This window comes from Monodelphis domestica, chromosome 2 (assembly GCF_027887165.1).
Source record: "Monodelphis domestica isolate mMonDom1 chromosome 2, mMonDom1.pri, whole genome shotgun sequence".
Lineage (NCBI taxonomy): Eukaryota > Metazoa > Chordata > Mammalia > Didelphimorphia > Didelphidae > Monodelphis > Monodelphis domestica.
Window position 1 is genome coordinate 521,452,652 of NC_077228.1, and position 13,414 is coordinate 521,466,065.

The 13,414-nt window shown below is 52.7% G+C and overlaps 1 protein-coding gene across 2 annotated transcripts in view; it reads right to left on the reverse strand.

Annotated features, from left to right (window-relative positions):
- Nucleotides 1-1,457: 1,457 nt before the first annotated feature.
- The window catches only part of LIMK1 (LIM domain kinase 1), a 33,664-nt gene continuing 21,707 nt past the window's right edge, over nt 1,458-13,414 (reverse strand). For both annotated transcript variants that reach the window (XM_056819754.1, XM_056819755.1), the window contains 7 exons: nt 11,130-11,261; nt 9,181-9,240; nt 8,699-8,764; nt 6,589-6,745; nt 4,189-4,244; nt 3,475-3,632; nt 1,458-3,308 (listed from right to left, as the gene is read on the reverse strand). In XM_056819754.1, coding sequence (XP_056675732.1) covers nt 3,146-3,308; nt 3,475-3,632; nt 4,189-4,244; nt 6,589-6,745; nt 8,699-8,764; nt 9,181-9,240; nt 11,130-11,261 — 792 coding nt within the window. In that variant the 3' untranslated portion in view covers nt 1,458-3,145. The remainder of the gene's footprint in view (nt 3,309-3,474; nt 3,633-4,188; nt 4,245-6,588; nt 6,746-8,698; nt 8,765-9,180; nt 9,241-11,129; nt 11,262-13,414) is intronic.

Genomic DNA, 13,414 nt, shown 5'->3' on the forward strand with positions numbered 1-13,414 from the left:
CGTTTAATAAAGTGGTTGCTGATTAATTGGTTTATCAGTTATAATCTTGTTTTCCCAGGGCCTGTGATTGGTTGGACCCTGCCCCTTCCTCAGGCCACTGGGTTATCTCAAGATAAGCCATAGACTTCCATTTGTGCATGAGAAAACAACCACCAAAAATTGAAGATGCTTCCTTGCCTGGGTAGGCTGTGCAACCTTGGGCAAGTCCCTTCTCCTTGGACCTCAGTTTGCTCATCTGTGAAATGAATGGGCTGGACCAGCTTTCAGTCGATGATCCTATGAACATTGGCCAAGCAGCTCCCTTGGTCCAGGGGCAGAGCCATGATGGGACTCTTCAAAGTGTGGTGGAAGTCATCTGAGACTTGGAAGGGGTCTCGGAGGTCATCCATTCCCTGCTCCCACCTCCCTGACACATTCTCCCTTTGGGAAGGCTGGAGAACATCTCGCCCCTCTCTGATCTACAAGCTATTTTTCTTCTTGAACCCTGGGCCTCCCTCATATTTTGTTCAGTCATTTCAGTTGTGTCTGACTCTTTGTGACTCTTTGGGGTTTTCTTGGCAAAAGACGACAGAGTAGCTTGTTCTGCCCTTCTTCATTTGACAGATGAGAAAAATGGAGGTAAATGGGGTTAAATGACTCATCCAAGGTCACACAGCTAGTAAGTATCGGAGGTTGGTTTTGAACTCATGAAGATGTCTTCCTGATTCCAAGCCCAGAGCTCTATCCATTGGGCCACCTAATCTCCCTTCAATACTTTTTAAAGAAAAATTTAAAGATTTCTGGGCATTTAGAGACTCCCTTGACACCCACCAAATGTAGGTCCTCTGACTTTTAAGCCTATTCTATAAGATTCAAGTGAGATAATGAAGAGGAAAACATCCTCCAGGGGAATGGAGGCTCATTCTTCCTCTTTGGGTCTCCAGAATGCACAGTATAACCAATAATTGTTCAATTATTTTAAGGAAGAGGGAAGTCATGGTAGAGTGAAGAGAGCACTGGATGTGGAGTTCCAGGACTTGAATTCAAATCCTCCCCCTTCTACTTACTACTTGGGGCACCTTGTACAAATCACTACTCTCTGAGCCCGTTTGCTCTTCTGCATAATAAAGGGTTTGGCTGGTCTAAAGTTTCCCATTATTTCTTTTGCTGTTGGTGGTTTTTTTTTAAATTAGGCTTTACCTTCTGTTTTAGAATCAACACTATTGGTTCCAAGGCAGAAGAGCAGTCAGGGCTAGGCAGTGGGGGTGAAGTGACTTGCCCAGGGTCACACAGCTGGGAAGTGTTCGAGGTCAGGTTTGAACCCAGGACCTCTAGCTCTCTATCCACTGAGCCACCTCCTCATCTGTCCAATGGGACAGCTGGCCTTGAGGGTCTCTCTGGGTCCTCTCTCCCAGCCAGGACCCCCCCCTCCCCCCACCTCCCGACACCCAGAGGAAGACACTGGCAGAGGCAAAGGCTGGTGGGTGGAAAGTATGGTTTTTATTGTGTTATCACAGGTCTGGAGGGCGCACTTCCCACCTCCTTAAAGAAAGATCCCATTTTAAGGGTTTTTTCATTTCCTTCCAGGCCAAAGTGCACTGAGAAATGCGTCACAGTTTTAATACTTTCCTGTAAGCTCAACTGAGGCAGAGTGGAAAAAAAATGGCCCCCAAACGAAAGAAAAAGATACCCCGTCTCCCCTCAAAACAACACCCCCCGGCTCCCCCCACCCTTACAGCCCCTGTATGAAAAAATAATACAAACTCTTTTTAAAAAATATATTACACAAAAGAACCTGGGTAAACAGTAGCATGAAGACCCCCCTCCCCTCGCTCCCCACCTCCCACCGCGCCGTCCTTGGGGGAGAGGAGTCGAGGTCGGGACCAGGAGGGTTGAGATGAAGGACTGGGGATGATGCTGGCACCCGCCCGGCCTCCCTTCCCCAGCCTCCCTTGGGGCCTCTCCCAGCCCTCCAGGGACGGCGCCCCCACTAGCTGCCCAGAGCCCCTCGGGCACCCCCTGAAGCAGCTGCCAAGGCTGTGCTGAGACACAGGGATCTGGGGACGTGTGACGTGGTTTCAAAGAAAAGAAAACAAGATGCTCTGGCTGAGGGGCTTTCTCTCCCCAAGGAGCAGGGGGGCACCTCTTCTCTGGCTGCCCATTAGGGGAGGAAATGGGCCCTTGCCCAGGCTTCCCTGCTCTCCAGGACCTTGGGGGGGGGGGGAGAACTAGGACAGGCCAAGGATGGGCCTTGGGACCGGCCTCTGACGTCTCTCCCCGTCCCCTGGCCGAGTTACCTAAGTGGCTTCCCCTTGTATCCAAAGTGGCTGCACTCATACACACACGCACGCGCATACACACACAGGGAGGGGAGACACCCTGGAAAAGCCCCCCAGGACCCGGCTGGAGGAAGGCCCTACAGACTCTGATGAGCGACTCCAGGGAATTCTAGATTTCAAAACATGACCAAAGAAAAAGGAAATGGCAAGCTCAGGGTTGTGCCTCTGCCCTCGAACCCCAGACTGCTGCCCTTCTCCTTCCTCCGTTGGGGAATGGGCAGGGCAGGCCAGGCTGGCTTGTCCTCCTTTCCGGCCTGAGTGTCCCTCTCACCCCGAGTGGGAGGGCGAGAGGACCCGGATCCCACCGGGGGAGCTCATGCAGGTTGAAGCTGGGGGGACAAAGGGCGGCGCGGAAGGACCGAGGACTGGCCGGGAGCTGGCGAGCTGGGGGCAAGCCGGGGGGGGGGGGGGCAGCAGCTGTTACTAGAAGCCACGAGCAGTCACGGTGAGGGTGAGGAGAGACCCCGCTGGGGGTGGGACCCAGAGAGGACGGAGGAGGAAGGTCTGGGGGAGGGGAAAGATGGGGGACGAGGAGCGCCGAGCCCAGACTTCATGGGCCGGGTCTCAGGGCTGGGAGGGCACCCCCTGCCCTCGGCTCTCCTGAGCTGTGGGGGACGAAGCTGGCTTGAGCTCCTCTGGGGAAGGAAGGAGACGGTGATTGTGCATTTTAGGGGCATCAGACAGTTCCCGGGGGGAAGCCCTGCTGGGGAATGGATGGGGAGGGGGGACAGGCTTTCCCCTCCCCCCCTCCTTTTCTCTTGTCAATGTGAGTGGATGCTGATGCTATTGGAGTCGGGGGTGCGTGGGACAGGGCCGGGGGGGCGGGCTCAGTCGGGGACCTCCGGGTGCATGGGCAGCCCGCTCTCCCCCCGCCTGTGGGTCTCCCAGAACCCCTTCTCCAGCTGCTCCAGCTGCGGTCCCAGGGGCAGACGGATGTCCAAGTGCATGCGGAGGGTTTCGAGCCACTGTTCCAGCTTCACAAAAGATGGCCTGGAGACCCAAAGGGAGGGAGGGCTTGGGGGCGGCTCTTCCTCCCTTGTGGAGAGGCCCTACCCAAGGGGGAGTATCCGACGCGCCCCCCCACCCGGCCCCCTGCTCTGCTCCTCGCTTCTCCCCATCGGGCCCTAAAGGAGGGGTGCCCGGCCCGGCCACTCACCTCTTCTCGGGGTCGAGGTCACAGCAGCGCACGGTGATGGGGAAGAAGCTCGGGGGGCAGTTGGGGGGACAGTATCGGTCCAGGAAGCCTCGGACATTGAGGCCGAAGTCCATGGTGCGGGGAAGGTAGTCGGGGTCGGCGTTCACGCGGCCAATGATCTACGGAGAGAATGACCCAGAGTTCTGGAGGTGCTGCTGGCCAAAGGGCCGGAGATGGACATCTTCTCGGCCACACGGCTCGACAGGAAGGAACGAGCGCCTCCTCCCTGCAGAGATGGGCCTTTGCTGTTCCCAAGCTCCCAGGCTGTCTGTGGGATCAGACTGAGAGCTGGAAAGGACCTTGGGAGGCCCCCGAGTCCAACTCCTTCATTTGACAGAGGAGGAAACTGAGTCACAGTCTGCAGAGTCCGTGATCTTATGAGGGACCAGATAAGAGAATGACAGGAATGGAAGGTTGGTTTGAGGCAGCTCATGGGGCGAGAGTGGCTCAGAGTGCTGGACGTGGAGTTTTTTTGACTCCAGCAGGAATATCTCCACACGTACAGAGGGTTCAAAGAGGACCTTCCTGCTCCCCAAGGGCTCCAGGCTCTCCCCCTTCCCACAGCCAGAATTCCCAGAGCTGGCCTCAGGCGGCCAATACTGGACTGTGCCAACCAGGGAACTCTGACGCCACCCCCGGATCCCTTCTTGACCCCCAGCACCCAAAGGAACCTACCTCACAGAGAACAATGCCAAAGGAAAAGACATCCACCTTCTCATCATAGCTGTGCCCTGGGTGAAGAGATGGAAACAGTCACCCCCCCAAGCGGTGCACCCAGTCTGGGTCTGCCTGGGAGACAACCCAGGAGAACAGCTCCCATGGGTGCCCCTAGCAGGTGAAGGGGCAGAACTGGAATGAGGGCCATCCCCTAAGCCTAGAAGCTCCTGGAAGGCAGAGATCATCTCCATTTTATTTTGCATCTTCGATGCCTGGAAAATTTGTTTTTGTCCAGCCATTTCAGTGGTATCTGACACGTGACTCCATTTGGATTTTCTTGGCAGAGATCCTGGAGTGGTTGGCTCCTTCTCCAGATCATTTTACAGATGAAGAAACTGAGGCAAACAGGGTTAAATGACTTGCCCCGGGTTACACAGCTAAGATCCTAGAGTGGTTGGCTCCTTCTCCAGCTCATTTTACAGATGAAGAAACTGAGGCACACAGGGTGAGATGACTTGCCCAGAGTCATGCAGTAAGTATCTGAGACCAGATTTAGACTCAGGAAGATGAGTTTTCCTGACTCTAGTCCTGGCACGATAGCCACTGCTGTCACCTGACTGCCTTTTGTAGGTGTTTAATAAATACAAGTACTTGTTTGTGGATTGATTAATTCAATATGGCGGCAATCCAAAGATCTTCCATTATTGATGCAACTTTCAGCGCCCACCACACCTTATCAGGAATTGCCCAAATGAACACCACTGGCTGCTGGCTGTCACCTATCTAATGATGCCCTTACTTAGCTCTCATTGAAATCTTGAGTCACTCCTCTTCTCCCTGATTTCCTAGGCTACCATCTTTGATCCAGCTTCACTTTCCTCCCTTCCCAAATCTGGTCCTACCCTTGAGAGGTCTTTGTGCCCTTTGTCAATCACTGCTCATCTCTTTCCAAACCTTGACTCCCCAACATCAGCCTTTGCTCCTGGAGTTCTCGAACCCTCTTAGAGGGCGCTGTGCAAGTTGGATAACTGGACCCTCCACAAATCTGTGGTGTGCAGGCTCACCTGGGTCCCCGACCGCCTTCTCCTCTTCCCTGATTGACATTTGAACTTCCCACTTTGGATACTCCAAACCTCTCCTTGTGCCACCTGCACCCTCTTTTCTTACCTTCTTCCAACACTCACACTTATGAAAAACTAAGGTCACCAGGACTGAGATAATTGTCCGTGTTTGGTGGCCATTTACCATACGCCAGACCCTGGGCTAAGCAATGGGCATACAAAGAAGGGCAAAAAGAGGGTCCTTGCCCTTGGGAGAGGGCAAGGGGGCAAAACACCCTCTCCTCTAGAGTTTCACACTTCAAATTCCTTTGGCACCAGCCCATCCTGTCCTGTGCCAAAGTCTCAAAGACCAAACTTCTGCTTTTCTACACCAACCCCCTGGTTATAGCATTGTCCTTGACCCGATGCCCAGTCACCCCTTCGATGATTCCCTTCCCTTGACTGTCTTGTCTTTCCTTTCCTCCCCCCCTTTTTTTAAACAAATTTACCCATTTTACAAATTTACAAATTACTGATGGAGTTCATTTTTATACGACCGAGCTTTGACTCTGTTTAAGGTAGCTCATTATTTTATTTTGCCTTTAAAAAACTCCTCATCCCTTGCCTTAGAATTGCTACCAAGTGGGGACAGCGGGATGGATACATCTTAGATGTGTGACCCTGGGCAAGTCACTTCACCCCAATTACCTAGCCCTCACACTCAGTGCCTTGGAACTGACCCTCAATATTGAGTCTAAGAAGGTAAGGGTTAAAGGAAAAAAAAAAGAATCAATCCCAAGTCTTGGTTTCAAGGCAGAAGAGCAGCAAAGGCTCGGCCTCGCTCTCTATTCACCGCGTTCCCTAGCTGCCCCTTATTATTATTTCTTTACTGGTAAGGCCAATAGTTTGTCCGGAGGCTCCTTCCTTCTTGAGTTCTTGGCAGCAAACCCTGCCCTTCTGCATCCTCTCTTTGCTGGGGTTTTTCTGTTCTGGTTCCCTTCTTACAAGCCACTACACCATGCTATGGGAAAGGCATACAGTAAGTGCTTAATCAATATTTATCAGTCCATCAACAGATAGAAGACTCTTTAGAGAGCATCCGATCCAACTCCCTTGTTGCTTGGATGAGGGAACTGCCCTAGAGACTCGCCCAAGGAGTCAGGGGACAGAGGCAGAGTCAGGACTCCAAACGGGGTGCTCATCCCCCAGGCCACAGCTTCGCAGCGGAGAGGCAATGGCCTCTGGGGTCACTCTGCCTGAGCAGGGGAGTTTGAGAACCCTAGCCTGGACGCCCAGGCCCTTTTGGGGTCTCCTGGCCCCTCCTGAGACCTGTTGGACACGCTGCCTGGGAGGGGATCCCCGCTCTGCCTCCACTCACCATTGATCATCTCGGGGGCCATCCAATAGGGGTTTCCCACCACAGTGTACCGCTTCTTTCTGTCTGGCTTCTTGAGGCTCTGGAGCTGGTCAGGCTGGTTCTTCTCATCCACCATGAGCCGGGCCAGCCCGAAGTCGGCCACGACGACGTTCTTGTTCTGAGGAGCAAAGAGAGAAGACTCCTAGCATCCCACTGACATCCAGTTTGAAGGGGAGAGAGTGGCAGATACAGCACTGCACTTAGGAGTCAAGAGGACCTGGGTTCGAAATCTGCCTCGGAGGCTTCCTCACTGGACAAACCTCTTTAGTTCTCCATTTCCCAGTCTGCTGATCTATCAAAGGAGGGGGTGGCTATGACATCCTGTGGGTCTCTACTGGACCTAGCCAGCCCACTCTGCTCATTACTAGGCTAGAGGAAGGGGGCAGATAAGGCCCACAGAGGAGGCTCCATGGGACACCTCAACTCTGCTATGGGTCTTGCCTCTCCTCTGGGCTATGACTTCCTGGAGGGCTGGGACCTTGCCCCTTATCTCTCCTACCTCCCTCACAAGTGAGCCGAGCCAGGGCTGGGTACACAGCCACTGCTCCATGAAGACTGGACTGAATAAGAGGAGAGGCCCTAGAGGAAGTTGGGGGAAGGAGGGCAGAAGGAGGGAATGCCCAACGGCTTCTGAGGGACCCACGTGGGCACTGTTCTGGGGAGATGAAGCCAGGAGGACTCAGATGTCTTATATGGGAAAGAGAAAGACAGAGAAGCAGGGACAGAGAAGGCATGAAAGGGAGGGAAAGTGTTGGGGGAAGACAGAGAGAGAGGGAGAAAGGGAGAGAGAGGAAGGAGAGAGACAGAAAGACAGACAGAGACAGGGAAGGAGAGGGGAAGAAGGAGAGAGAAGAGATAGAGAGAGAGAAGAATGGAGAGGAAGTGACAGAAAGGGAAGGAAGGAGAGAGAAGAAAGACAGAGAAAGAGGGAAGGAAGAAGGAAGAGAGACAGAAAAGGAACAAAAGAAGAGAGAGGGAGGGAAGGAGAGAGAAGAGATAGAGAAGGAGGGAAGAATGGAGAGGAAGTGACAGAAAGGGAAGGAAGGAGAGAGAAGAAAGACAGAGAAAGAGGGAAGGAAGAAGGAAGAGAGACAGAAAAGGAACAAAAGAAGAGAGAGGGAGGGAAGGAGAGAGAAGAGATAGAGAAGGAGGGAAGAATGGAGAGGAAGTGACAGAAAGGGAAGGAAGGAGAGAGAAGAAAGACAGAGAAAGAGGGAAGGAAGAAAAGAGAGACAGAAAAGGAACAAAAGAAGAGAGAGGGAGGGAAGGAGAGAGAAGAGATAGAGAGGGAGGGAAGAATGGAGAGGAAGTGACAGAAAGGGAAGGAAGGAGAGAGAAGAAAGGGAGAGAAAGAGGGAAGAGAAAGAGACCAAAAAGGAAGGAAAGAAGGAAAGTGGGAGGGAAGGAGAGAGAAAAGATAGAGAGGGAGGGAAGAATGGAGAGGAAGCAACAGAAAGGGAAGGAAGGAGGGAGAAGAAAGAGACCGAGAAAGAGGGAAGAAGGAAGAGAAAGAGACAGAAAAGGAGGGAAAGAAGGAGAGAGAGAGGGAAGAATGGAGAGGAAGCAACAGAAAGAGAAGGAAGGAGAGAGAAAAAAGAGACAGAGAAAGAGGGAAGGAAGAAGGAAGAGAAAGAGACAGAAAAGGAAGGAAAGAAGGAGAGAGGGAGGGAAGGAGTGAGAAGAAAGAAAAAAGGAGAGGGAGAGAAAGAGAAAAATGAGCTAAGGGAGGAAAGGAGAGAGTAAGAGAGACAGAAAAGGAGGGAGAGAGTGAGAGAAAAGAAAAAGGGAGAGAAAGAGAGAGAGAGGAGAGAGAGAAAGAGAGAGAGAAAGAGAGAGAGAGAGAGAGAGAGAGAGAGAGGGGAGAGAGAGAGTGGGGCAGCCAGGAGTGAAGGTGAAAGGGCTAGAGAGGGACGGGAGAGGGGAAGAGAGAGATGGAAAGAAAAGGAGAGAGGAAGACTCAGGAAGAGGAAGAAAGATAAGAGGGAGAGAGGAAACAAGAGAGAGACAGAACAAGGGCAGCCCAACCTCTGACCCCCATCTCCCCATCTCCTCCAGCTGTCAGTGACCTTACCTCTCTCACCAGGCAGTTGTGGGAGTTTAGATCTCGGTGGATGATGTTCATGGAATGCAGATAGGCCTGGGTGCAAAAGGGAGGCAGAAGGTCATCCCTTGGCCCAAGAGAACAGGGATCCCCAGGCCAGGCCTCAGCCTCTCCCAGGGCTGCCCTTGGTGCCTCACCCCAGCTTTGCCTTCTACTCCCCTTTCCTCACCCCCGTCCAAAATCTGGAGGGAACCGCTGATATTCTCATTCTCACTGAAGTATGAAGGGATTCATGTGTTCCCCATCTCAGGAAAATTTGCATTAAAAAAAGAGATTTTGGAGAGAAAATGTGGTCCCCCAAAGAATGAATCCCTAATGGCAGAATTTCCAGCACTTTCAAAGGCTGGCAAAGGGAGGAGCAGGCAATGCCTCCCTTGCTGTCAGCCGGGGCAGCTCCTCCCACAGTCCTCTCTGTCTTGTTCCCCCTTCCCTTCTGTCCCCTTCCTCTTTACCATTCCAGAGGCGATGTCCTTGGCAAAGCTGACCCGCTGGCTCCAGGGGTACTGGCTGTCCTGTGGAGGCAGAGAGTAGGTTGCCATTGAGCTGTGACAAGAGGACAGATGGCAGGGCACAAGCTGGGCCAGCAGGGATGCTGACCTGTTCCTAGCAAGTCCAGACACGTCCTCCAGCAGCCAGACAGCCTGAGGCCATGATCCAGGGTGTGCTCACCCTCCCTTTCCCCCCCAAAGGCCTGACTTCCTGGATCCTAAAGCTAGTCATCTCGGCTCTAAAGTGAGAATCATTTCTGCCTCGACTACGTGCAATTCTACCCCTGGCTCTTGGCTCAGCCTTTCATTTGGCCCTAATCTTGGCCCCAGAGCCCTGACCCTTGACTCCTGCCCCCCACTCCCTTCTCCCTTCAGTAAGCTCTTGCTGAAGCCTACATTTTGTGGAAGGGCCCTGCCTGCCCTTTAAAAAGCCTTTAAAAGCATGCCCCTACCCACTCTGCCCTTCAGATCCTTCTTATAAGCTGTCTTCCCCACTGGGTGGGCAGGGACTCTTTCCTCTTATCTGTATCTGCGGTAGCACAATGGCTGATGATTAGTGAGCCTTAATAAAATGCTGATTTCCTTTCTTCCTCATTCTTCCCCAGACTGACCCCTTGACTCGAGGCTCCTACTAGGTCCTTGAACCTCAGCCCTCAGACTGGACCTCCCGCCCTAGATAAATGGATTCTATCACCAGACACAGACCCAGGCCCTGACCCTAGTGTTGGATTAGCCCCTGGGCCTCTATTGATCCCATTAGCTGTATCACAAAGGCCTCCTGGCAGTGTGACCTTGGGCAAGTCACTTAATCCCAAACTTAGCCCTTATGCTCTTCTGCCTTGGAACTTCTACATCATATAAATTCTAAGACAGGAGGAAAGGGTTTAACTGAAAAAAAATGCTACTGGCCACCGAGGGGCTGCTCAGCTCTCTACCAGATGACTTGGGATATCCATAGCTCTAATTCTGAGCTCCCATCACCCCTGTAGCACTCCTGGCCACCGAGGGGCTGCTCAGCTCTCTACCAGATGACTTGGGGCATCCATAGCTATAGTTCTGAGCTCCCATCACCCCTGTAGCACTCCTGGCCACCGAGGGGCTGCTCAGCTCTCTACCAGATGACTTGGGGCATCCATAGCTATAGTTCTGAGCTCCCACCACCACTGTAGCACTCTTGGCCACCGAGGGGCTGCTCAGCTCTCTACCAGATGACTTGGGGCATCCATAGCTATAGTTCTGAGCTCCCACCACCACTGTAGCACTCTTGGCCACCGAGGGGCTGCTCAGCTCTCTACCAGATGACTTGGGGCATCCATAGCTATAGTTCTGAGCTCCCACCACCATTGTAGCACTCCTGGCCACCGAGGGGCTGCTCAGCTCTCTACCAGATGACTTGGGGCATCCATAGCTATAGTTCTGAGCTCCCATCACCCCTGTAGCACTCCTGGCCAACGAGGGGCTGCTCAGCTCTCTACCAGATGACTTGGGGCATCCATAGCTATAGTTCTGAGCTCCCATCACCCCTGTAGCACTCCTGGCCACCGAGGGGCTGCTCAGCTCTCTACCAGATGACTTGGGATATCCATAGCTCTAATTCTGAGCTCCCACCACCACTGTAGCACTCTTGGCCACCGAGGGGCTGCTCAGCTCTCTACCAGATGACTTGGGGCATCCATAGCTATAGTTCTGAGCTCCCACCACCATTGTAGCACTCCTGGCCACCGAGGGGCTGCTCAGCTCTCTACCAGATGACTTGGGGCATCCATAGCTATAGTTCTGAGCTCCCACCACCATTATAGCACTCTTGGCCACCGAGGGGCTGCTCAGCTCTCTACCAGATGACTTGGGGCATCCATAGCTATACTTGCGAGCCCTGGCCCTCTTCATAAGACCAGCCACTGTGACCCACTCACCATGCTCTTGATGATTCCCCGGAGGGTACCACCCTTGATGTACTCGGTGATGAAGTTCAACCTCTTGTCCTTGTAGAGCACCCCGATGAACTTGAGCACATTGGGATGCTCCAGGCACCGCATTACCTTCACCTGAAGGGAGGACAAAGGGCAGCTACTGGAGGTTCCTCTGGATTAATTTAGGGTGGAGCAGCTGTGGCTCTAGGCTGTGGGGGTGGAAAGGGACCCTTCCACCTCCTGCAAGTCCAGGACCCCGGGGCACCTGTGCCCACTTCTCTAGCCCAGCCTTCCTCTCTTCTGGCGGTGCCATGAAACCTTTAACTAGGAGAAGGCAATGTGGTCCAGGAGAAGAAGGATGGATTTTAAGCCAGGGGACCCAGGTTCAAATCCCCAAACCTGGTTCTGCCATTTATGACTTCTGTGACCTTGGGGAGATAACACACATCACCTCCCTGGGCCTCCGCTGCCTCATGGACAAAACGAAGGGGTTGGAATAGAAGTCTTTTCCAGCTCTAAATCTATGACCCTTTGGATGTGGGTTGATGGCAGCACTGAGTCTAGGACTCACTCTGGCTCTCAGCCCAGGCTTGATCTGCTTCATCTCAGCTGTCTGTTCCCGGACAAGGAACTCTGGAGATCACAGACTTAACAAGTGTTAGACTGGGTGAATGACTACCATTCCGTGCCATGAAGGACTTATGGGAAGACTAAATAAGATGAGAAGGTGTGGCTGAATTACAATCTACAGCAGCCAAGGGAGTCCCCATGGATGAGATCAGTCAGCTACTCTCCAGGGATCACGGGTGCTATCAATAAACTCCACAGTCCTAAGGACGCACTACAATCTATACCGGAGCCCCAGCAACACTGGGGGGTGCCTGGGGCCCAGCTCCACAGCAGCCTCTAATCAGATCTCACCCATTCAAGACAAGGGGCCCAGCTATTAATCAGAGTCATAGTCATAGGAAGAGGCAGCCTGAGCCCAGGGAATTGAAGGCCTGCAGGTCAGAGCGGCTCAAAAACAGCCTCCCAGATGATCCAGCTGGGACAGGAAGTAGCGAATAATAATGATCCAAATGGCTCCTCTGGGAAAGGTTACTCTTGGCTGGGAACTCTGGGTGATTTCAAATGGAAGAGAAAACAGGAAGAGCATTGAGGTTCCCTTCCTCAATTGGCTATTGGGATGAGCCGGTGCATCTCCCTCAGGGTCAGGCACCAGGAAAGAAACATTCTGTTCTCATGTTCCCAGGAGAGGCTCCTTGGACAGGGATTGGAGGCTGGTCTGCATGGCAGAAAAGGATGGTTGAGGAGCTGGAGTGGTGACCACTGATGAAAACTAATAGCAGATAAAGCTTAAAAGAGCACAGCTCTGGGGGCAGCTGGGTAGCTCAGTGGATTGAGAGCCAGACCTAGAGATGAGAGGTCCTAGGTTCAAATCTGGCCTCAGACACTTCCCAGCTGTGTGACCCTGGGCAAGTCACTTGACCCCATTGCCTAGCCCTGACCACTCTTCTGCCTTGGAACCAATACCCAGTATTGATTCCAAGACAGAAGGTGAGGGTTTTAAAAAAAATTAAAAAGAGCACAGCTCTGAAGCTTCCCTCAAAGAGAGTGCCCTTGGAGAACCTCAGAGACTTCTGAAAGATGGCTTTCTTAGCAATCTTTTCCACTGGTTTTGCTCAGTCTGTGGTCTCTGGCCAAGTCATTTGGGTCTCTGGGCCTCAGCTTCCTCATCTATAGAATGGGGGAATAGACTAGATAACCTCTAAGAACCCCTCTAGTTCTCCTAAAATCTGTTGTCACTGGAAGCTCCAGATTGTGAGAAGGCCCAGTCTCACCGCTCAGTCTGCTATCAGCTCATCTTGGGCCTCCCCAACCTTTACTCTGGCTTCCAGTTCCCTGGGAGCAAGGATAACCTGCCTGACCTTGTTCTTCGATGGCAAGTATATTGCAACCCCATCATACTCTCAGTGATTCTGAAGCCCCAGTTATCATTGTATTAGCTCTCCTCCCAATCCCTCTCAGCTGGTTCCTAATACTATGTATTGGTTCTAAGGCAGAAAAACAGTAAAACCTAGGCAGTTGAGGTTAAGTGACTTGTCCAGGGTCACACAGCTAGTGCCCGAGACAAGACTTGAACCCAGTATATCCCTTCTCCAGGCCTGGCTCTCTATCCACTGAGCCACCTAGCTGCCCCCATTGTCATCTTAAACTCAACATGACCAAAACTGACTTCATCATCTTCCTCACTTACCTATTATCATCAAGGGCATCACCACCCTCAT